The 22,368-nt window shown below is 48.4% G+C and overlaps 4 protein-coding genes across 4 annotated transcripts; 2 read left to right on the top strand and 2 right to left on the bottom strand.

The window, feature by feature from the left end:
- Positions 1 to 2,001: 2,001 nt before the first annotated feature.
- Positions 2,002 to 6,312, top strand: PGRI_001120 (PE repeat family protein; the record flags this gene model as incomplete). The annotated part of the gene is made up of 4 exons (XM_040787825.1): positions 2,002 to 2,145; positions 2,279 to 2,381; positions 2,468 to 3,106; positions 3,155 to 6,312. The coding sequence occupies 4 exons, from the start codon at positions 2,002 to 2,004 to the stop codon at positions 6,310 to 6,312; spliced, it is 4,044 nt and encodes a 1,347-aa protein (XP_040651597.1).
- A 358-nt stretch (positions 6,313 to 6,670) lies between these two features.
- Positions 6,671 to 7,994, bottom strand: PGRI_001110 (uncharacterized protein; the record flags this gene model as incomplete). The annotated part of the gene is made up of 3 exons (XM_040787824.1): positions 6,671 to 7,381; positions 7,438 to 7,741; positions 7,804 to 7,994. 3 exons carry the CDS (start codon positions 7,992 to 7,994, stop codon positions 6,671 to 6,673), a joined length of 1,206 nt encoding a protein of 401 aa, XP_040651596.1.
- A 664-nt stretch (positions 7,995 to 8,658) lies between these two features.
- On the top strand, positions 8,659 to 10,652 carry PGRI_001100 (gamma-glutamyltransferase family protein; the record flags this gene model as incomplete). Its single annotated transcript, XM_040787823.1, has 4 exons — positions 8,659 to 8,823; positions 8,892 to 8,910; positions 8,973 to 9,322; positions 9,375 to 10,652. The coding sequence occupies 4 exons, from the start codon at positions 8,659 to 8,661 to the stop codon at positions 10,650 to 10,652; spliced, it is 1,812 nt and encodes a 603-aa protein (XP_040651595.1).
- Positions 10,653 to 12,362: 1,710 nt separating this feature from the next.
- On the bottom strand, positions 12,363 to 13,539 carry PGRI_001090 (Zinc finger, C2H2; the record flags this gene model as incomplete). The annotated part of the gene is made up of 4 exons (XM_040787822.1): positions 12,363 to 12,473; positions 12,524 to 13,049; positions 13,117 to 13,250; positions 13,303 to 13,539. The coding sequence occupies 4 exons, from the start codon at positions 13,537 to 13,539 to the stop codon at positions 12,363 to 12,365; spliced, it is 1,008 nt and encodes a 335-aa protein (XP_040651594.1).
- Positions 13,540 to 22,368: the final 8,829 nt, after the last annotated feature.

Genomic DNA, 22,368 nt, shown 5'->3' with positions numbered 1-22,368 from the left:
CACTAGTAGATCCGATGCCGGCAATATGCCTATACTCAACCTATCCATTCCCTAGTTTGGTCTCAAATATAAGACTGAAAGTCTGTTTTATCCGATCGGCATATTCCTAATGCAAGATAAAGGAACAGCTTGGCAAAAATTAATGATGTTTATGCCCACCAGAGTGTAAAAGTATAGAAGTCCAACGTATTCAAAAACAATCCAAGAATCCTGGCCCGATCCTTAGAATAGAAACTAAGTCAATGTCCAATGTTTACAAATGAGACGGGTTTACCCCGAGGACAGCCATTTGTTAATACGCAACACGGCATGGATGCTCGGCCCGGTGCATGGAGTTGGGTACATAGAGAATCCCATCTGGTAAATCCACTGGACTTGTATCAGGAAGTACAACATATCCGGAATGGCACGAAAAACCAGCGCCGAGGTGATTCGCTAGAAAAGCGAAAAGCGGCCTGGGTATGCATGCAGCTCTTTTGAGACTCGAGTGTTGGCTTCTGTACCTATCTATACCCTTAGGTACATTAGGTCAAATTGAACACATATGCCATTTTGAAGAGGATCCCAGTGACGAAGCTGTAGGACGACACATCAGTCAGATAACCGTGGGGTCTGTTAGTGCGTGGACCAAGTTGCAGGAATTGGCGTGTTGTTCTAGGAGTGGTTGGTATTGACGCGAAGATCGCATAATGATCGGCTGTACTCCTTACTCGTTATAGGTGGAATTAAAATAGAATATCGAATGCTTCGTATAGCAAGGAGAACTGGATGTCTCCCATGTGCAATAATATCACCTGACGAAAAAACTCCGTGTTTCGCCGTTTCTCTCTCTTACACTTCGCAGATTGCAGTACACAGTGTTTTAACTGCATATTACATCACTATTCCAACTGCTCCCTTACAGTTGAGTATCACAGAATAATGACAATTACAATTGACTCTGAAGTGTCGGTGTCGTGTCTGTCTAAAGTGGAGATTCAACTATCCACCAACTCCATCAGCTCCAACTTCATCCCCAGCCCCCCATTTCACCGTTGCAGTTTGATTCAATACAAATTTTTTGCTAGAAGTCCCAATATTTGCCCCCCGAAAGCACCGAATCCATTTCGAGGTTAATTATCTTGGTCTCCCCACCGGTGTACGCCATGCATCCTATTTGCCGCCTTTACCGGACGTTGGGCAGAAATGGGCCTGCATCACCTTCTGCGTCGCCCATCGATTTACCTACTGAAACATTGCCTTGGCTTCGTGTACTACGAAGTTCCTTTGGGCCAATTCATTTTCTCTATGTGTTTGCGTGTAGTATCCAGGCCCAAAACTAAGAAAAAAAAACCAAGTCAAACCAATTCAATTCAATTCATTCGTGGCATCCACCCCACTTCAACAGACCCAGTTACTCCATACTACTGCAGCACTACCTTTCCTATCTTGACCGATGTGCCCCCCAATCCCCAATCCCATGTCACCATTTACTGCTTGGTGCTGCACCTATTCCTGCGGGTGGGGATCCTGCTGCTCTCACCCGGCCCTAAACAAGCAGCGGACCTCACTAACCTCATGCCGGCCCTGGAGATGGAGACCCGATGACCGACGTGGCCCAATGACAATTAACTCCATCGGGCAGGTTCATTAGTGACGTTCAGGGCCCAAGACCGTAATGCACTTTGTTGTCGTCCCATCCGACCGCATTGGAGACGAACTATTATACGCTGCCTCACCATGATTGTCCAATGCGACCTCTGTGTCACCAGAGAAACAAGCATATCCTTCCTTTCCCTTTTAGTACTCTAATACAGGAGAGTACCCTGCCCAGTTTCACACTCCAATTGTCCATACTTTGTATCTTTTGTTCCTCGAATTCCCTTGCCGCCCCATTCTTTTTCCGTGCATCCAGCCCGACGAGCCGGCTTGTCACTTTCCTATTGTTCCGATTTTCGTCACATCACGCGCCAGTCAGCCTCGCCCAGGCTTCGATATATGATACGTCATTGACCCAGGATCATGGCTGGTAAGAAGAAGAGTAAGGCCAAGAACAATAAAAACAATCGCGCTCCCGTCGGTTCTGCACCCCCTGAATCGAAGAATAAAGACCTCGTCGACTCTGCCCCGGACCCGGCGGCGGCCGCTGTTGAGGATGTCTTACAAGTATGCCGAACTCCCTCAGTACTCATATCAAACGGTCCAACGTCAATATTCGACCTTTGATTATGAAACTAAATCTTTCCAATTCTACCCTGTCACCTATTCAGCGACCGATCTGACCGAGGGCCAAAACCAGGACAACAATGAGCCCACCGCCGAACCGGAGAAGGACCCTGCCTCTGAAGATCCCCCTGCTGCTGAGCCAAGTGGCGATGATAGTCCACCCGCTGAGCCCACAGGTAAGTACATGTTTCTATAGACGATGAATCTATCGAGAAATTCCATGTTCTACTTTTTGTACTTGATATTAACATAAAATGTTCAGATTCCGCAGAGGCTGCACCACCAGCCGAGTCTCAACCCGACGAGGCTGCCCCAGAGACTAAAGAAGAGGGCAAGGATGAACCTGCCCCAGATACAGAGAACCCCGATGAGGCTTCCAAGGAGGCTCCCGTAGAAGATGCGAAACCGGAGGATGCGAAACATGACGACACTGCAGCACCCGAAGGCGAAGCAAAGCCCGAAGAGGAAGTAAAGCCTGAAGGTGAAGTGACGTCTGAAGGTGAGCCGAAGCCTGAAGAGGAAGCAAAGCCTGAAGAGGAAGCAAAGCCTGAAGAGGAAGCAAAGCCTGAAGAGGAAGCAAAGCCTGAAGAGGAAGCGAAGCCTGGAGAGGAAGCCAAGCCTGAAGAAGAAGCAAAACCTGAAGAGGAAGCGAAAACTGAAGAGGAAGCGAAACCTGAAGAGGAAGCGAAACCTGAAGACGACCCAAAGCCTGACGGTGAGCCAAAACCGGACGACGAATCAAAGCCCGAAGGCGACGCAGCACCTAATGGTAGTACGAAACCCGAAGAAGAATCGAAGCCCGAAGAAGAAACTAAGCCTGAAGAAGATTCAAAACCCGAAGATGCAAAAGATCCCCCAGCAGGCGAGAACACTAAAAAGGAAGGTGATAGCGGGAACAATGGTTAGTATCCAAACTTAGGTTACATCTCGCGAAGCTAACAGTAGTTAGATGAAGATTTTCCAGACTTTGATCTAGTTGTAGATCCCGAGGCAGTAGCAGCCGAGAAAGAGGCTGCTGCTAAAGCGGCCGCCGAAGACGCCCTAGAGGCTGCGGAGACTCCAGCAGAGCCAGAGCCAGCCGTGGAGGAGCCAAAGGTGGAGGAAAAGTCATTAGGCAAGAAGAAAAAGAAGAAGAAGGGCAAGGGCAAGGCAGCTGATCCAGAGCCAGAGCCAGCGCCAACGCCGGCGGAAGAGCCAACGCCAGAACCAGAGCCGGCAGCAGAGCCAGAGCCGGCCCCAACGCCGGAACCAGAAGCAGCGGGCGAAGCAGCACCAGAGCCTGAAGCTGAGCCCGAAGCTGAGCCTGAAAAGCCCGCAGATAATCCCCCTGAACCCCCAGCCCCGGAAGAACCAAAAGCACCAGAGCTACCCGCAGAGGAGCCAGAGCCAGAGGAGAAACCAACGGGTAAGGGCAAGAAGAAGAAGGGTAAGAAGAATAAGGCCGCTAAGGTAGCCGAACCAGTGCCGGAGCCTGCGCCGGAGCCTGCCGTCGAAGCAGCACCAGAACCTGAAGCAGCACCCGAGCCCACAGAGGCACCAGCAGCTGAACCTGAGCCTGCTCCACCTGCAGCCGAAGAAGAAAAGGTCCCCGAAGAACCTGTCAAGGAAGCCGAGCCGGAAGCTACGCCAGCTGACGAAACGCCGGCCGTCGAACCCGAAGCTGTTGCCGAGGATAAGGCGGAACCTGTAGAGCCTGAACCAGTTAAAGATGCCCCGGTGGAAGCGGAGGCTCCCGCCGAGGCTGTAACCGAGGAACCAGCTGCTGAGGTGTCACCTGAAGAAGCGCCAGTAGAAACTCCCGAAGAGGCTGCACCAGCTCCTGTTGAGGAGCCCGCCCCCGTCGAGGAGAGTGCTCCTCCTGCTGAGCCTACTCCTGAGCCTGCTGCTGAACCTGCCGCTGAACCCGTCGCTGAGCCCGTCGCTGAGCCTACGCCCGAACCTGCTGCTGAGCCTGCTGCTGAACCTGCTACTGAGCCTGTTGTTGAAGCTCCTGCCGAGCCTACTCCTGAACCTGCTGCCGAGCCTACTCCTGAACCTGTTGTTGAAGCTCCTGCCGAGCCTACTCCTGAGCCTGCTGCCGAACCTGCTGCTGAGCCTGTTGTTGAAGCTCCTGCCGAGCCTACTCCTGAACCTGCTGCCGAGTCTGCTGCTGAGCCTGCTGCCGAGCCTGCCGCCGAGCCTGCCGCTGAACCTGCCGCTGAACCTGTGGCAGAGCCTGTGGCAGAGCCCGTCGCTGAGCCCGTCGCTGAACCCGTGGCTGAACCCGTGGCTGAGCCTACGCCCGAACCTGCTGTTGAAGCTCCTGCCGAGCCTACTCCTGAACCTGCTGTCGAACCTGCTGCTGAACCTGCTGCTGAGCCCGTTGTTGAAGCTCCTGCCGAGCCTACTCCTGAGCCTGCTGCTGAACCTGCTGCGGAGCCTGTTGTTGAAGCTCCTGCCGAGCCTACTCCTGAACCTGCTGCTGAGCCCGTTGTTGAAGCTCCTGCCGAGCCTACTCCTGAGCCTGTTGTTGAAGCTCCTGCCGAGTCTACTCCTGAGCCTGTCGCTGAGCCTGTCGCTGAGCCTACTCCTGAGCCTGCTCCTGAACCTGTTGCTGAGCCCGTGGCCGAGCCTACGCCCGAACCCGCCGCTGAGCCTGCTCCCGAACCCGCTGCTGAGCCTGAACCTGCTCCTACCGCGGAGCCAGCGGCCGAGGAACCTGTACCCGCCCCAGTGGAAGAGACACTCGCAGAAGCTGTAGCAGAACCAGAAGTTGTGCCCGTTGAGGCACCAAGGGAGATTCCAGATGAAGCACCTGCTGATGAGCCAGTGCCCGAAGCACCAGCTCCTGTCGAAGCTGCCCCGGCTGAGCCGCTAGTTCCGGAAAGAGTCCCAGTTGAAACACCGGCAGAGGAGCCAACTCCTGAGCCGGAGGCTGCTAGAGACTTCCCCGTTGAAGACCTACCAGCAAAGCCAGAAGCTGCTCCCGAGCCAGTCCCCGTCCCTGCTAGCGATGAAGTGGCGCCCGACGAGCTCATACCGCCCCCAGCAGACGTCCTGCGTGAGGTGGAGATGATTGACATCGAGCCTGTCGGAGAAAGTGCCGAAGCCGCAGCCGCCCGCCACAGCTCCCGACGCCGCAGAAAGCGCACCTCACCGATCGAGGGAGAGCGCGAGCGTCGGGTTGATGGAGAACGAGAGCGTCGGCAGTCCAAGACATCTTCCGAAGGCCGCCGAGATCAACTCCAGCGCCAGAAAAGTGAGCGAGGAGGCATCATCGCCGGCCGGTGGGCCAAGGCACTGGAAGAAGCCCGACGCCAACACGATGAGAAATCCCAAATCCAACGAAGGCAGCGCGCTCTCGCCGAGGAGCGCGAGCGCAGCGGCATCCCTGCCCCCGAGAAACTAAAGCGCTCGAAGAGCTCGTCCAAGGATAAGGAGAGGGAGAGGACACGGGAGTTGGAAATGGAGCCCGAGGTTATCGAATCCAGATCCAAACGCCGTACCTCCGACACTCCCTCGGGCCAACCGATCGAACGATCCCGCTCAACTAGGACCTCGTCGAAGCCAGTGGCATCATCGGTGCCGACGCCCAGGCCCCGTGCCTTCCTGCGATACATGACAGAAGGCAAATCGGATACCAATGGGCCTTTACTGCGTCTAAATGCCACCAAGGCTGCACCACCAGTTGAATCGTCACGCCGGTCATCGGCAAGTCACAGCAGTGGCAGCCGTCACGATCGGACGGAGCATGAAGAGCGACACTCCAGTGGTCGGTCTAGTGGATCACGGTCGCGACGCGAAGAGGAGGCTCCTCGCAGTGAGCGTGTTGAACGCACTGAGAGTAGGAGATTGCGACGCTCGTCGACGGCTGAGCATGGTCGATCTCGCGAGGAGAGGAAGGAGAGAGAGAGGGGCAAAGATCGAGACCGGGAGCGTGAGCGTGAGCGCGAACGCGAACGGGGAATAGAGGGAGAGAAGGAGAGGGAGAAGAAGCCTGAGGGCTCCTCCCGACGTTCCAGGGAGTCCAGAGAGGTGCGCTCTCATCGTCGCCACAGGCGCGAGGAATCGCCTCCCCGAGAGGAGTCGAAACTGAAGGGTCTCTGGAGAGCCATTGCTGCCCATTGAGACTATAGAGAATTGCTTTTTTGCTTTCACTTTCAACCTTGTCTTTTTACTTTACCGGTGGTTTGTTGGACAGAATGACCTATATGTGACAGTATGAATTTGTGCTTCCAAAGTTGCATTGGCGAGCGAATCATTGCAGGAGTTCTTTTTTTTTAGCCAGATATGAATATGCATCAACTTGACAAGGATTTTGATTTCGATTCGCAGATTTCTCACTTATTTTGAGGCTATCTCAAGGCCATAGTAGTTAGTATCTTTGTCATGATCTATGAATTCAATGCAAGGCTGGTATATACACCAGTGGCATCAGTAAAGAGTAGAAAGTTGCCAACATGCAAAGCCCTAAAAGGAGACCAAATCAAGTCTCGCTCTTTGCCGGAATCACTCTAGAACACCACCCACACCAACTACGATACAAACCTTTTTCCTCTCTCTCAAGATAATTCCCCGTCTCCCTCTCATCCTCATACTCAACAACACAAGCCCCAACATTAACCCTTTTCTTAGACTTATGCTTAACAACACCACCCAACCCAATAACCTCCTGCCTGAAATACCCAGGCTCCTCATCATCATGACTATCCGTCGAGACCCCAGTCCCTTCATGACCAAACGACGGAGCTGCAGGACTCTGTTCAATACTACCAGTGTCACTCCCAGACCCCTCATCAGCCTCACAATCAACTTCAAGCTCAATCTCCTGCGCAGCAAGACAGCTCTCGCCACGTCCACACTTAACACCCTGACAACCTTCACCAATACCAGTTCCCAGCCCTCCGCCAAGATACGTGCTATAACGCGTGCGCCATGTCCAGACACGACGGTATGTAGTGTCACTACTGCGCAACGTCGTTCCGCACTGCGTGCATAGCCAAACAGCTTCCTCGCAATTACAAGGATTGCGCGCGAACGCAACTGCCGCGACGCTATTCTCGTCCCACGGGTCGGGGTGTTGATCTGAGGTTGGGCAGGAGAGGTGTGAGGATAGTGGCGCTGTTCCGCAGGATGCGCAGAGCCGACGGATACGGTTTTTAAGGGCTGGTTGGGACGGAGCTTTGATTGTGCAGTTCTGCAGTGAGATTAGCTCGGTCTTTGACAGGGGCGGATTCGACTTACTCGACATACAACCTTAGCGCAGCGTCGACATTCGCCTACCATGTCGCGCGCGCATTTGGCTACCTTCCCGCGGGTCATGCGGCTCTCGCCGGGACGGCTTAGTAGTCGTATTACTGATTTGACACTGTCTGGGAGGACGGAGCCGCTGTCTAGCATTTCTGCTAGGGTTTCGATGTATTCATTTTCGCATCGGAGAGTCTCTTTCACTAGTTGGTGACGGAAGGGTGCCAAGTTCACGTGGAATTGGCGACATGTGCTCGAGAGGGCGTATAGGGTATTTAGGTCGATGGCACGAGCTATTTCCTTGACGATGCTATGGAGTGGCGTGTCAGCTGGATTTGGTTCTTGTTTGCCGGCTGATAAACGAAAACATACGGGTAACAACTCAAAGCCGCGGAGAATCCATTCCGATTGGGGTTTAGGATGTCCTTCGTTTCATTCGGGAAAGTAGGCGATGCGGGTAACTCGGCCGGGTCCGAGATGGGGTCAACCATCGAAGGGTATGGCTTCTCCAAGAATGCCGATCCATCCGCAATTGCATCGTCGAGGTCGACAAACACCACCATGCTGCTCCATCAGCCTTTTCTCAAGATCAATTTCATCAGATAAGATCGGTATACCCCGTTGATAAGCTGGGGAACTGAATGATAGTGGGATGGATGGATTAACTGCCGCTCCGAAGACCGGTATTATGTAATCACCTTACTCCACCAGTGGAGGGGCATTTTGGGGCACTTTCACCTGTTCCACTTGTCTTTCACAAGGTCCGATGGTATGTGAGAATTAGACATGTCATATCCTTTCATCCATTTAACCTCGGCCAAAGGTACCGGGGAGTGTTGTCCTCAACTCCGGGGTATACATAGAAGCTCAACTCTTTGTTTCCTAATCGGGTAGGAGATGCTTCATAATTTCACAGCGCTAAGCCGAGGTTTCATTTCGGTACGGAGTAGGGAGTATACGGAGTAGATGTTGTATTTAGTCGAGCCTTCTTAGGGATAGCTCAAAAAAGTGAGCTCTACTCTGTACTCTGTATACAACACATGCAAAAGTAGGACGAACGGAGTACCTACCTAGGTACCTAGGTCGATATGAAATCTTAGGTAATTTTAAGGTTTACAGGGTTGGAGTCGACGGATAAATTCATTCCCCAATTTATGTGGGGGTTGATAAGTGTCTGATATCCCCCATATTCTCCAATCTCCATACTCCCCCCGCCATCTCCAAGTCATGCCTCTCAACGCCGACGCTGTATACTCCCGCTCAAATGCGGACTATGTCCCATTTGCCAGTCGACGGAGTACAGTTCACAGTACCAAGGGAATCATATCATGCACTCAACCTCTAGCTGCTGCTGCGGGTCATAAGATCCTGAGCCAGGGTGGAAATGCAGCGGTATGCACCTTGTGCCATTCTATGTCGCATTGAACTTCAACGATACTAACTTGGATAATCTTGTTTAGGATGCCGCTGTCGCCGTGGGTAAGCCTTGCCTCGAGTTGCATAACCACAGCAAACAATAAACTGATCTCATACTTCTACAGCCGCCGGACTTAACATGACCGAGCCCGGTTCCACGGGTATCGGAGGTGACATGTTCTGTCTCTTCTACAATGCCAAGACAAAGAAGGTGCATGCACTTAATGGCTCTGGTCGATATCCTGGTAAAGCCACTTTGGAGAAAGTCCGAAAGGACCTCGGTCTCGCCCCTGGTGAGACGGGCAAAATGCCCATGCTGAATGCTATATCTGTAACTACGCCTGGAGCAGCTGCGGGATGGGTTGATACAATTCAGAAATTTGGTAGCGGTTTGTTATCGCTCGAACAGATTCTTCAGCCTGCTATTGAGATGGGAGAGGAAGGGTTCCCTGTGTCGGAGCTTTCGTCTCAGGGTGTAAGTACTCGATTTTCAATCGCAATCGTACCGTGAGCTAACCTATCCATAGTGGAATGTTGGCGAGCAAACTATCCGCAATGCATCTCCTAATTTCCGTGAAATGTTGAAAGTCGACCAGTCAGCCAAAGATGGTGTGCGAGCTCCGCGTCCAGGCGAGATCATGAAGAATCCCACTCTAGCCAGTACCTTCCGCGCGCTCGCGGCCGACGGCAAGAACGGATTCTACAAGGGCCGGATCGCTGAAGCTATCGTCAAGGTGGTGCAAGATCAGGGTGGGTACATGTCACTCGAGGATCTAGCCTACCACGCCGAGATCGGGACGCAGGAAGTCGACCCGATCTCACTCAAGTTCACCGGCCAGGACATCGTCTCCAAAGCAACACCCGGCACAGATGGTGAAGCCAACCAGGGCATCGAGATCTGGGAGCACCCACCTAACGGCCAGGGCATCGTGGCGCTAATGGCACTCGGCATCATGGAGGAACTCGAGAAATCAGGCAAGATCCCCAAGTTCACCGAAGCCCAACATAACTCAGCCGAGTACCTACACGCCGTGATTGAGAGTCTGCGCATCGCGTTCGCCGACGCAGCCTGGTGGGTCACAGATCCAGACGTGGAGCGTGTGCCATCTCAAGGCCTACTCGACCGCGCATACCTCGCAGAGCGGGCGAAGCTGTTCACCCCCGAACGCGCAGCAGATATCATGGACCATGGCAGTCCGGCACACAACCACTGCGACACTGTATATTTCGCAGTGACAGATAGTGAGGGCAACGGCATTTCTTTCATCAACAGTAACTACGAAGGGTTCGGAACGGCCATCATCCCTGCTGGCTGTGGTTTCACGCTGCAGAACCGTGGTGCCAATTTCTCGCTGCAGGAAGGCCACCCCAATGTCCTGGCTCCGAACAAGCGACCATACCATACCATCATCCCTGCCCTTATTACTAATGTCTCGGATGGCTCCTTGCACTCCGTTTACGGTGTCATGGGTGGCTTCATGCAGCCACAGGGTCATGTCCAGGTTTTGCTCAATATGCTTGCCTTCGGATATCATCCCCAAGCAGCGCTTGATTCGCCTCGCTTCTGTCTGGCAGCGCCGACGAACGAGACTACTGACCGCACGGTGTTGGTTGAAGAGGGCATTAGTGATGCTGCTGTGGAGGGTCTGCGTCGCCTTGGTCACAAGATTGAGGTGTTAACTGGTTGGAAGCGGGCTATGTTTGGTCGTGGCCAGGTCATTCGCTCGTACTATGACGATGGGAAGCTGGTTTATGCTGCAGGCAGTGATCCTCGCGGCGATGGAATGGCGTTCCCTTTGCTGTAGAGGCATCGGGCAGATGGATATCAAAACTCTTTACAGACTATGTACATAGTCACAAGTAATCATAACTGGAAACCAGAAACCCAGGCTCTTTACTTCACTTTTTCTCCTTCTTTTCCTTTATTATCTTCATGGCTGCTTAGTACAACCATAAGTCTTGATGCAATCTTGGTCTTTACAATATAGACATGACATCACCTACACAACTTTCTCAGTATACAGCACGCCATCACGGCAATCGGTACACAATACTCCATCCTCCGCACTCCGCACTCCATAACAACACGATCCATGAAACCAACACCCAAAACAAACCGCACATCATCCCTAAGCAGGCAGGTGTAAAGCCTAAGGCCTTCAAGCCACATGACACCCACGAGAACCCCTGATCGACACGCCAGACTAACCGCGCCCCACAACCGAGCAACAGCTCTACAGAATAGTACTCGGTAGAGAGTCCTCCGTTCCGTACTCCGTACTCTGTCGAGAAATGATATTCGATATCTAACCAAAAGCGAACCAAAAAAGATCAATATCTAACCAAAAATAATCAGGAAAGATCAGCATATGAATGATAAATCACAAACCAATCCCGTTCCTACAAACGGTAGTTCCATAGACTGAATCCAGATCGCTCAAAACCCTATGAAAAGCGACCCGCGAATCCACTAATTCAAATTGTTTTTGCGCCCAAGTCTGGAACCTGTTTAGTGGGGAAAAGAAGGTGGAGAGAGGGCAGTCCGTTTACTACATGAAGAATAGCTTGCTCCGTATCCAGTTAAATCGGATTTCCGGGCGTCCGGGAATATGGTGGAGTTAGCCGAGTGCTTTTTTCTCCAAGAGTTGAGGACCGGCCGAGAAAGGTGGTTCATTTGGTTTTCTGGTCAGATATGGAATTTGTGGGTATGTTTTCAATTGTCACTGGGAGATAACGGAGATTTGATATTTGGATTGATATGTTTTCTTCCCTTGGGCAGCTGGACAACCTTGTTTTTTTCCTACTTACTAAGCAATATTTAATTGCTTTCCATGGAATCCATTTCCGTTCAAATCGGACGAATCGCTTATCTCGCTTGCCTGTAACGGTTAACCGAGCCATGGTACGGAGTAGATTAATTAAGTTGAACTTTACATTTGAACTTTACATTGGTAATATGAATTGAGACCTATACATTTGTAAAATGTTGGGGTATGGGAAAAAAAAGAAAATATGTACATTTAAATGGCCTGCAGGGGTATAGATGGTATAGATAATAGCAAGGAAAAAAAAAAAAAAAAAGACAATCATGATCGTGTCGTCGGGAATCGCACATAAAGAAACACATCAAACAAAGGAAAAAAAAAACAAACTCCAGTTCGGGCCTCGGACCAAAGAATCAACCGATATCGGGTGATCGCTTATTTCTGGTCTTTCTATTATTTGGAAGGTCGGGCGCGTGTTAGAAGCGACCGCAACCCGCTGGTGGATCCGGAGTCAAGGTGGTCACACTCCGGGAATGGAGACGGTGGAGATCTCTGCGAATGACGGTTGAGGCATTTGTAGGGAGTCGAGACAGTTAAGACAGTTGTGTAGCTCGGGATTCCCGTCCCTTGGACCCACATCTGTTTGTTGGAGTCCAAGGTTTTCCACTGGATCTTCGTTTGAGTTAAATGCTCGGTCGTGTGGTCATAAGATTTCTATGATCATTGTTTGACCAAGGAGCTTGGAGCTTTTCACATGCTCCAGGTAACGGGCTGGAACTGGTGCATGGAGTGGACCTGGTCCTCGTAGGGAAGGCAATCTGCGCTAGACCACGAAGGAGAAGGGTAGTGGCACTGGACGGGCTGGAAATATATTAGTTATTGGTCGTACCGAATAATCAAAGGACACTCACTGGTTGGATCATATTCTCCCCCATGGACATGGGAACTAGATGCGACGGAGGCATGCCAGCATCGGTATCCCAGCGGAGGGGAGTGTGTATCTGAAGCGGAGATGAAGTGACATCGCCCTTCAGGATATTCTTCGGGTACTGGTCGATGACAGACACAGACGCGGATGAGATGGAGGAACTAGAGTGGGGAGGGAGAGAGAAGGTCGCATCCGACAAAGGTGAGGGGCAGGTCTCAGCGGGCGAAGAGTAGAACGGGCTGTCGTCAACGGAGTCCGGGAGTTGGTTATGGAAGGCCGGGCGGGGCTGTAGGGGCAAGTCTACGCCGCTCCACATTAATGAGCAGTCGTTGGCCAGGTCTGGGTGAATGCCAGGTGCCACGAGTGAACCGATGGACATGGAGTGTGAATGGGAGGTTGCGGCCAATGGCATTCCGTCCATTGACATACAGCGTGGGACACCGGTATCGGTTACGATGGGCTTTTGGGTGTTGGATGCCCAGGACTGTTCTGGTTGCGATTCGAGTTCGCTACCATTATTGTTAGTATGCGCCATATTGTCAAAAAAAAAAAAAAAAAAGTCTCCATAGTACTCACTGTCTCTCCATGTGGCGCGCAAGTAGATCAGCGCGGTGGAATGCCTTTTTGCATCCTGGTGTTGAGCAGCGGTATGATGCCTCGGGGTTGTGGTTCAACTCATGGCGTCGTCGGTGCTCAGCCCTGGTGAAGACCTGCAGTGGAGTCAGTTTAATTAATTCGATAGGTGTATATGATTGCGCCGACCTTTCCACATCCTGGGTATTGGCAGGCATGCACGCGCTTTCCCTTCTTGGCCTTGCTAATGCGATGGGTGGTTGGTGTATAGGTGACGGGCATATCATCCTGAGAGCTCTGACGCATATTCTTCCGGCCCATGTTGGAAGCCATTTGAGGTTCCGGCGAAGAAGAGGAGGAGATGGAAGGCGAGTTCAAGACAGAGACGATGTGGTTTGGACTGCGTCCTGAGGATCCGCGGGCCATGATGTGTAAAGAGAAGTATATAAGAGATGAAATATATAAGGTATAGATAGGGTGGGTTTGAAATAAGCAAGAGAATCCTGAAGGAAGAGAAGAGACGAAAGAAGAGAGGAGGGTGGACTGATATAGAGGGAACGATATGCACACTAAAAGTGCTGTTCCTACAGATCTACGAGACGGATTAATAGACTTTGAGTAAATTGGAGGAAATTAATATATAAAAATATATAAAATAAAATATAAAATATAAAATAAATGAATTATCAAAATATGCTAATAATAATTCCAACAAAAATAAAATCCAACAGGCTAACTCAGGCTAACTAAGATCCAGGGAAAAATAGCACGGGCGTGGAGGCGATCGCGGGATGATCAGAGCATAAGCCGTACTAAATTTACACGACAGGGGGATTGCATTAGAGCCAACATGAGTGCGGCTGAGGCGCACTTTCCAGGCCGTCTTTTAAATGACCTATAAGAAACTGTTGGTTGTGTTGGTTCAAGATACTATTTTTGTTATTATCCCAGAATAGGTTATTACCATGAATTATCTTGTTTTTACTGTCCTTAAGTATATAGTGCTCTAAGCGGAAATTACATTCTAACCTCCGTCCCAATTAAGAAAAAAAAAATAAAAATTTTAAACTGAAAAGAAGGCCCTGATATTCCAAATCCCGCGTGGAGCTTTCACATCGCGAGTCCAAGCTCTCACGGAATGCAACGGGTTTGCCCCATCGGAAACCTAAGGTAAATACCGGTGGAAGGTGCGCTTCTAAGGCTGGTTTAGGCAACTCGCAGAATGGGAACGCTAGTCCGAATAGAGCAGTATGTAAGAGGCATGTAAGAGGCTACAGGGCTGCATACTGCGGAAGATTGTCTAAATTAGGGAATACAGACCAATTACTCCGTAGATATGGAGAAGATAGAGAATTTCTTTTGATTTTCTTTGTTAAAAAGAAACCTTGGTAAATGTTATGAAATGTTAGGATCTCGCGGGAGATCCGGTGGATCCAGGGATCCCAAAGCCTCAACCAAACTTGAAAGTCGATTAAACCGAATTAGACCTTCCACTAAACCCAAAAAGAGAAAGGGTCAAAAATTAATTATAAATAAATTGATAAAATAAAATAAAAAGATACGAGAGTCAGCCTAGGGTGCCTCCAGGGCTTGGCTGATCTTGGCATGTTTTCCGAGGTTTACACTCTTGTTTCAGTATGCCGATCCTCGACTCTTGGGGGGGTACCCCATCGCCCGGCCGACTCTCAAAACGTCAGTGTTCGTCCGGGGAAAACCACATGGTCGAACGGCTACTATATTTCTTACTGTACTATTGATTTACATTTATGGATATAGTATACGAATACCTTCCCGGGACATGGCTATGCACCCCGCGCCATGATTGCATAGCCGGAGAATACCTCCCCTGTCACCCTCGTGGCAGAGAAGCGGCAAATATTTCATTAGTACATCTATATACGCGGTAGCAAATTTTAACTTAATATACTTAGCTACTACTGCATCGCTAAAACACGCTATTTGCACTATCCCTTCCCCTATATCTCTAGAATTCAGCAACTCCCTAAAAGGTCCAAGGAACAATAAACTAAAATAACAAGCGGGTGTGCACATTACAATATATGCAGGGGACCTCGAAGGATCATTCAAGAGATGTCCCGTGCTGACGCCCGTCACTCGATTGTTTACCGCATAGGCAAATTACGAGTGGGTGGCTGTGGAGAGTTTGGAATCTATGCTTATACAAAATCCACCTACAATGTGTTGCAGATTATGAAGATCAATGTGAATCATGATCTGGACTCTGCAAGGCATTCTTGCAGGGATTTGAAACGCACTTTCCAATTGGATATAGCAAAACCAGAAACGGAAAGAGTCCAATATGCAGCGTGCGGGAACTGTTACAGCCTCTTCGCAGATTCCAAGTTTAGATACCATGCATGTTCTCTACTAACTAGACGACGTTTCGTCCATGATCGGCTGCTGCGGTTAGGGTCAGAGAGCGGGCTTAGCCTGGGGACAATGTAAAGCTTTTTATTTTTCGCATTTGCTCGGACCAATATAAAAATCGATCGTCATTTGCTATCACTGCCCTGTGGTGCATAATCTCGATCTAAACCACTTTTGGTGTAGAGGGACATTGGATATTAATTATGGATCGTTTACGACCAATGAGGTTTTTAAGAAGGAATTATATTTCCGTCGCTTTTGCCCCCTATATACAACATAATTTCCCACATGACTCATGATTGTTAGTTCCTTTTCGCTTGCGGTGTGGATCATGACTTGAATTCTTCCAAGATTATGGTTGCCCACCTTCCATTTTCCAACAGCGCTTGTATCTGGGTAGCGCTGTTGGGATCAGCCCTCATTTGGATGCTGACGGCTGAGTTTTAGCGGTTTCTTAAAGACTGAGCTGTCAATATTGGGAATATGCCATCTGTGCAAAGTAATCTATTATAAGCACATATATTAATACATTTTCTTTAAAGATGAAGATTACTCTGAATAGTTATACGAGTCTAGCATACATGCTAAGACGGGTAAACGACGGGTGATTGCCCTGCCGAAGATGAAGAAGGGCCGTACAAATGACCATGATCATATCGAACGAGCGAGTCAGAAAGCTCGATTTAATGTTGGTTCTTTTTTTAGATGCTTACAACAAACACGGGCGGATATAGGCCGTGCACGCTAGTCTACTTTTGATCTTTAATCTTTTTCTCGAGCCATGGTTGATTCATCACATATTATAGGACATACATAAGCTCCACGTTTCATAGAGGCATAAACTGTTATAAGGCATATCCCCAACTCCCTAATTGGTTTTCGATCGACGAAATCGCACCCGAAAAAGTAGAAATTTACCTTGGGCATACCCGTTCGAATTTAAATTAATCAAATCAGAGCTATCTGCCAAATGTGTGCAGGATCAACGAGACCCCATGTTCCTGGTCCTTTAAAGTAGTTACGGGATTCCCAGATCGACACCCCAGAGTTAACCCGTGTGGTTTATATTACATCCCTTGAAACTGTCAATTTTATAAATTTACTGTGAAGATTAGAAAAAAAAAGGAGGAAAAAGAGAAAAAACAAAAGACAAAAGAAAAAAGAAAAGAAAAAAAGTGTAGCGTAAATGCGCGCTTTTTCTTGTCCCCACCAGCCCCTCTCAAGCTTTAGAGGCTCTTTCATTCCAATCAGGTGTTTTGGCCGGGTCTCTCTCGTCCGGCGTTTTCCCCGGGTTGACCGGTAGACCTCCCCTTTTCAGATCTTTTCATTTTTTTGTGGTTATTTTCAGGTTAACCCATCATCAAAGTTACGGATAAGGCTGACAGAGTTTCGCATATCGGTTGCCTGATTCTTAAACAACAATCTGCTAGGGGTTTTACTCGACATCATAGGGATGGATTGTTCCATGGAAGATGAATCTCACCTCAGATTCAGCATATCTATTCTGATTGGTCTGATCGGGAGAAGTGTTATTATTCCTGATTTGTTCGGGTAGACTACCCGCTCCAGCTCTGGGCGCTGAAAGACTCTAAACTTTGGGGTAATGTTACCTATCACGCAATAGGTACGGTGTACGGAGTACTTTGTAGTAAAACCTTTCATTTCACATGCTCAAGCATTATAGTGTAGTTACATACATATTATGTTTCAATGTTTGAACTGGAAAAGATCATATCCGGGACAGGGAGCCGGAGTCGGTGCGGCTATTCCCGAAGTCTTGTTGTACAAGAAAATAAATCCCAGATAGGAAAGATCGGCTATACTTTAGAACGTGGACTCCTTACATTTCGGATAACTCAAAGAGGAAAAGCCCACACACCGTTAGGGTCTAAAATTGAAATTACGTCCACGTGGAAAATGCGTCAAAATGCCAGAAAGTGGTTTGTACATTATACAAATCGGGACTAGTTCAGACCCACTTTCAATGGCCTCGACATTGTTTATTGTCGGGCTTTGTGTTCTTCATCTCCCGTACATTCTCCTTACTCCGGACTCCATATTCCGTAACTCCACCAGTAAGACCTTTCTCGGCTCCTTCGACAATATGTATATATTAACCTATATAAGTCGCTAAACATGGTCCAGAAAGGTCGAAAAGTATGATCGATCTGCACTCACGATCCAATCCCGTCCAGCAGATCATCGCTATCTATCAAAATCTTTCTGATCCATCGTCACTGGCGATCCCAAATGTATCCATAGTAGCACCCTTGTTAAATAAATCCTATATATTATATAGTGTGTATTTAGTCTATATGGTCTTTTCATATATACTTCGGGAAAATGGTGGATATCTTCTAGTTTCTCGACTTACGGATTTAGTGAGGCATTTGTCCCCTGCAAAGCACACCATACCGCATACAGCACACTTGCAGGGATCACAACAGAGAGTAACCGAATATGTGTCCATAATGAGAACACGACCTGCAATCCCTTTATCCATGTCAGGGATCTACCATACTTACATACTTAGTGCTATCGCATCTACTAGGGTATAACTGACACATACACAAACATGCAAACATGCAAACATGCAAACATGCAAACATGTAAACATGTAAACATTGGTATACCTGGGGTTCCCCACACAGATAACAAATTTCCACGAAAGGGAGTTGAGGTCTGAGCTCGAGTGGAGTTTACTGAAATTGAATTTAATTACAGTTTTCTCTTTTTGCTTTTAATTTTCTGATGCTTTTCCCACGTTTGTGACTTTTTGCAAGGATCCGCTAAGGCGTAAACCCCCTGCAGGTTTTGGCTTAGGTCACGTTTCAGATATCCCCGTCGATCAGGCCATGCCATGTGGCCACCTTTTTGCAAGGCAGATTTCAAGTGCCTGAGCACCGATGCCTACTTCTGGTAATGATCGTTGTAGTTCAATATGTCATCAGAACACTGCCATCATAACACTGCCATCAGAAATGGACTACTAGAAGTCAAATCTTTCGGGAAATAATGTATTGATTGGAATACTACTACGGAGTAGTATCTTTTCAATACACCGGCTCTTCTTAAACGGTAAATAAATAAATGCATTGTTCATGCGACCGAGTCTGACAAGGAGTTTCATTTCCCAGTCGGCTTGGAGGCTTGCGCCAAGGATCATTATCCTTGTCGTCCATGTGGCTAACAAAATGGAAAGAAATGAGAGCTAATTTAGGGCACGTAACCATGCACTGCAGGATCTGCATGCACCAGCAGCTAGCGGAGTTTAGGCAAGTGTATAGAAGTGACTATTAACTAGATTAGGAATAAGTGACTTCTGTTTCATCTTACTGTGTCCGTGTACATATCTGCAAGGCATTGAATTAGGAAGGTGCTCGTGCTGTTTTGGGATGAGTTTACTGTCTTTAGTGTCTTTTGATACTTATTTATAACATACACAGCCGATATTAGTTGACATTTACTTATAGATTTGCCCGATCGGCTCGGAAGACGCCTTTCACCTATAGGTAAGGTGATCATATAACGTACAATTATTAGGTATATCTACGCTGTCCTAAACCTGATATTGATAGCAAGGGATTTAAAATTAGTTAACTTTTATTTGCCGTGCCCTACTCCGTCGCTATCTAAAATCTAAGCCGAAATTTTAAAAAAAAAAACAAAAAAAAAAAAGGGAGGCATTTATTTACTCCAGACATTACAGCTAATATGGGGCAAACTAGATCTACATATATTAAATGTACTTCTGTCCTCGGACCATGGTTCGTCGATACTTCCGACCCCTTTTTTTTTCATTTCTGCGGAGACAACTTCTATACGGAGAGTCATATCTTCCGATGTGCGACGGAGCTAATTCATTCGCTTCGAGACCACATGGCCAACTGTGGGCCTTTGCAGATCAACGTTGTGAGCTTGGAGATTTATTGGATCTAATCCGCCTACTCCGTAGGTAGATTGCCTTTTAGAGAGCTCAATGCCAATTGGTCTAGCTATATCCAGATGTAGACTATCTCACAAAGCTAATTAAGGAACATTACACCGTCTTTTGCCAACAGCATTCGAAAGGAATATTCTGCACACCAACATAGCTTTAAGCCAATCAGAAAAATATAATTGTCGAGTCTCATGCATAACCAGCTAGATACACGCATGACATCATGCACGATATTCTGGGCATGCACTTGTTGACGCTGTTGGTTCGGTTGTAGTTTTTATTGGCTCGTTACTCTGCAGTTGAGGATGATTGTGTAACAATTGTCCGATTGGGCTGAGAATAGGTATAATGCATCGCCCTCTATACTATTTTGAGTATGTTGATATTGTATATCGATCGGCGTGCCAATATAATTTCCGGCTATATCGGCAATGTACTCCGTTTAGAATTTATATCTGACATTTATGGATATGGGACCATGTAAGGGTACTTGACAAATAGTGGCTTTGACTTGGGACAACCCGTTTAACCAGTCCTGCTCTATTTAGCCTAGTCTCTGGGAAATAGCTCCATCTTTCAAGGGTTATTTCATCAACACATTCAGCTGTAACAGACTATCAGACTAGCGTCCTTCAATCTCCTTTCTCTTTCTTGCAGGCCTAGATCGTCGCTGGATTTGCTTTACTTGGAGCCATGTGGCTGTCAAACCCGGATTAAGCCCGTGTCAAGTCCGCCTAGCCGCTGTTGGGCTTACCTTGATCTACTTGGTCGGTCGATCTCGGCCAGTATGTCGGGGGCAAAGGCTATGCAGCTATAGACTACTGTTGGAGCTAGCCAGCTGGCAATCATGACCGATGTGGCTTTTTTGGGGTCTGTGTCTCCTTGATGTCATGTAAATGAGGGGACGGGATACTAGGCATCAGCGAAGGGTAGTTGGATGTCACCCTCTTGTTCGAGTTGGGAAGATGGAGACCTGACTGATTGATGCACGCGTAAGTCGTTCCTAGTCCAGGAGCGATGTGGGCTGCTCCAGGAATTTCAGTGTCAGGGAGACCCTTACAACCATATCTCTCGCTCTTCTCAACGACATTTGCTAACTGGTGTCTAGACTTGATCTTTGAGCAGCTCAATACTTTGTTTTGCTCTAATCTTCGGGGGATTTTAACAACTCATGTCACAAATTGCCAGTGCCGACGCTGTACAAGCAGCAAAGGAACACTACCTTTATTCACTCTCCTCTCACACTTCTTCTTCCAAGTTTCTTCCTCTGGAGAGGTCTACTTTTTCATGGGCTCTGTAAAAGGCCTTTCTGTGCAACCACTTTAGGTTGACTCTTGACGTTCGTCATCAGACATCAACGATCTCAAGCAGTAACGAACTCCATTATCCTGTGACTCCCTCGAGGAATCCATCACCCCCCAAAATATTTACCTTCTCTCTACCGGTAGCAAATCTTCTACCTTCTACTTCAAGATCATGAAGCATCACCTTGGAGCCAGTCAAGCCATACAAGCCGTCCCCAAGCCAAAGTCCCGAGCCCGAGTCTCAAGAACCCTCAGCTCCCACCCATCAAGCCCTGCACTCCTACTCTTAACCTCAACAATACACTCAAACTAGCAACCCCAATCCCACCACCTGCAGCACGAACACCTCATCAAGAAACGGATCGAACCCGAAGACAGTCAGTCCACTTGTCTGCGCCATCACCAGACAATTTCCGACACCGCTAAGTTCGGTGATACTCGCGCCTGGAATGGCGAAGACAAACTCTTTGGTGTTGCTCAGTGTGGCGAAACTGTGGTTCCATGGCCCCATGGTCCCATAATCCGGTTCATACACTTAAGAGCGCTGGCCTTGTGTGTTGCACCATCATGTAGAAGTCATTCTACCAGTAGGCTGTGCTAAGGCTATTAGACTTCTTTCTAAGATCAACAGTACGCGGTTATGTTGGACTATGTTGGGCTATGTTAGACTACGTAGTAGGTCTATGGAGGGGTCTGGGTTAGGTGTTGCTTTGTTGTAGTGGTATCATTCTCGGCCTCTTTTAGAAAACGCTCAACCTTAGACTTAGTTTCTGGATTGACCCCTGCTGGTGCATTTGATGTGTATTCGAATGACATCGTTAGCATATCGGAGTGGACGTAGTGCTGTTGTAGGATAGGAGGTTGTTCGATATATTCCTCATCGGGTCAGTGGGTGATACTTTGCACTGAAACAAATGAGGTACATATGACAAGGTTGCAATATCTGAAGCAGCAAGGTGTATGTTACTCACCTAGAGTAAGTTTCTCTTCGATATGCTCCTAATGTTGCCTACCTGTGTCCATCATGTTACAGTGGTGATGGGGCGGATATATATAAACTGACATAGGAATAGTAGATATTTTAACGTCACTTTTCCCACATTCCGTATATCCCACATTCCGGTCGATTCAGAGCTTGTGATCTACTATATATCCATTGAAGATTATTTTATATTGAAACTGGTTGTAGAAGTGATGCCGCACTTGGTATATTGGCTGTAAACAGACCTGGGAGTTGGGCGAAGGTCATCAATATATAGTTGACCTTGACATTAGCAATTAACATCAGTAGACCTATTAGAATGAACCAGATGAGACAGGTAGAAAAGACGACCCATGTCATTTACCTGATTGAACATTAAATCTTCCAGCGACGCCATGAAACCCAGAATGCTATATGAACTGCTCGCCCGGGGATGCAACAGCAGACCCAGCCTTGACCAAGAAACCACCATTAGTTTAGCCTACGAGAAAACGACCACGGACTGATGTGCATATCCATTCTCACATTAAGTACAGCTGATTGATCTCGCCTATTTTCAGTCACGCATTCCCCAATTAGACCAATCAGAGTGAATTGCAGAACGCGAGAAGCTCGTGATGGGAGCGATGGTCAGAGACCTG

This window comes from Penicillium griseofulvum (assembly GCF_001561935.1).
Source record: "Penicillium griseofulvum strain PG3 chromosome Unknown contig_79, whole genome shotgun sequence".
Classification (NCBI taxonomy): domain Eukaryota; kingdom Fungi; phylum Ascomycota; class Eurotiomycetes; order Eurotiales; family Aspergillaceae; genus Penicillium; species Penicillium griseofulvum.
The sequence above is the reverse complement of the archived record's forward strand: the minus strand, read 5'-3'. Positions and strand labels throughout refer to the sequence as shown.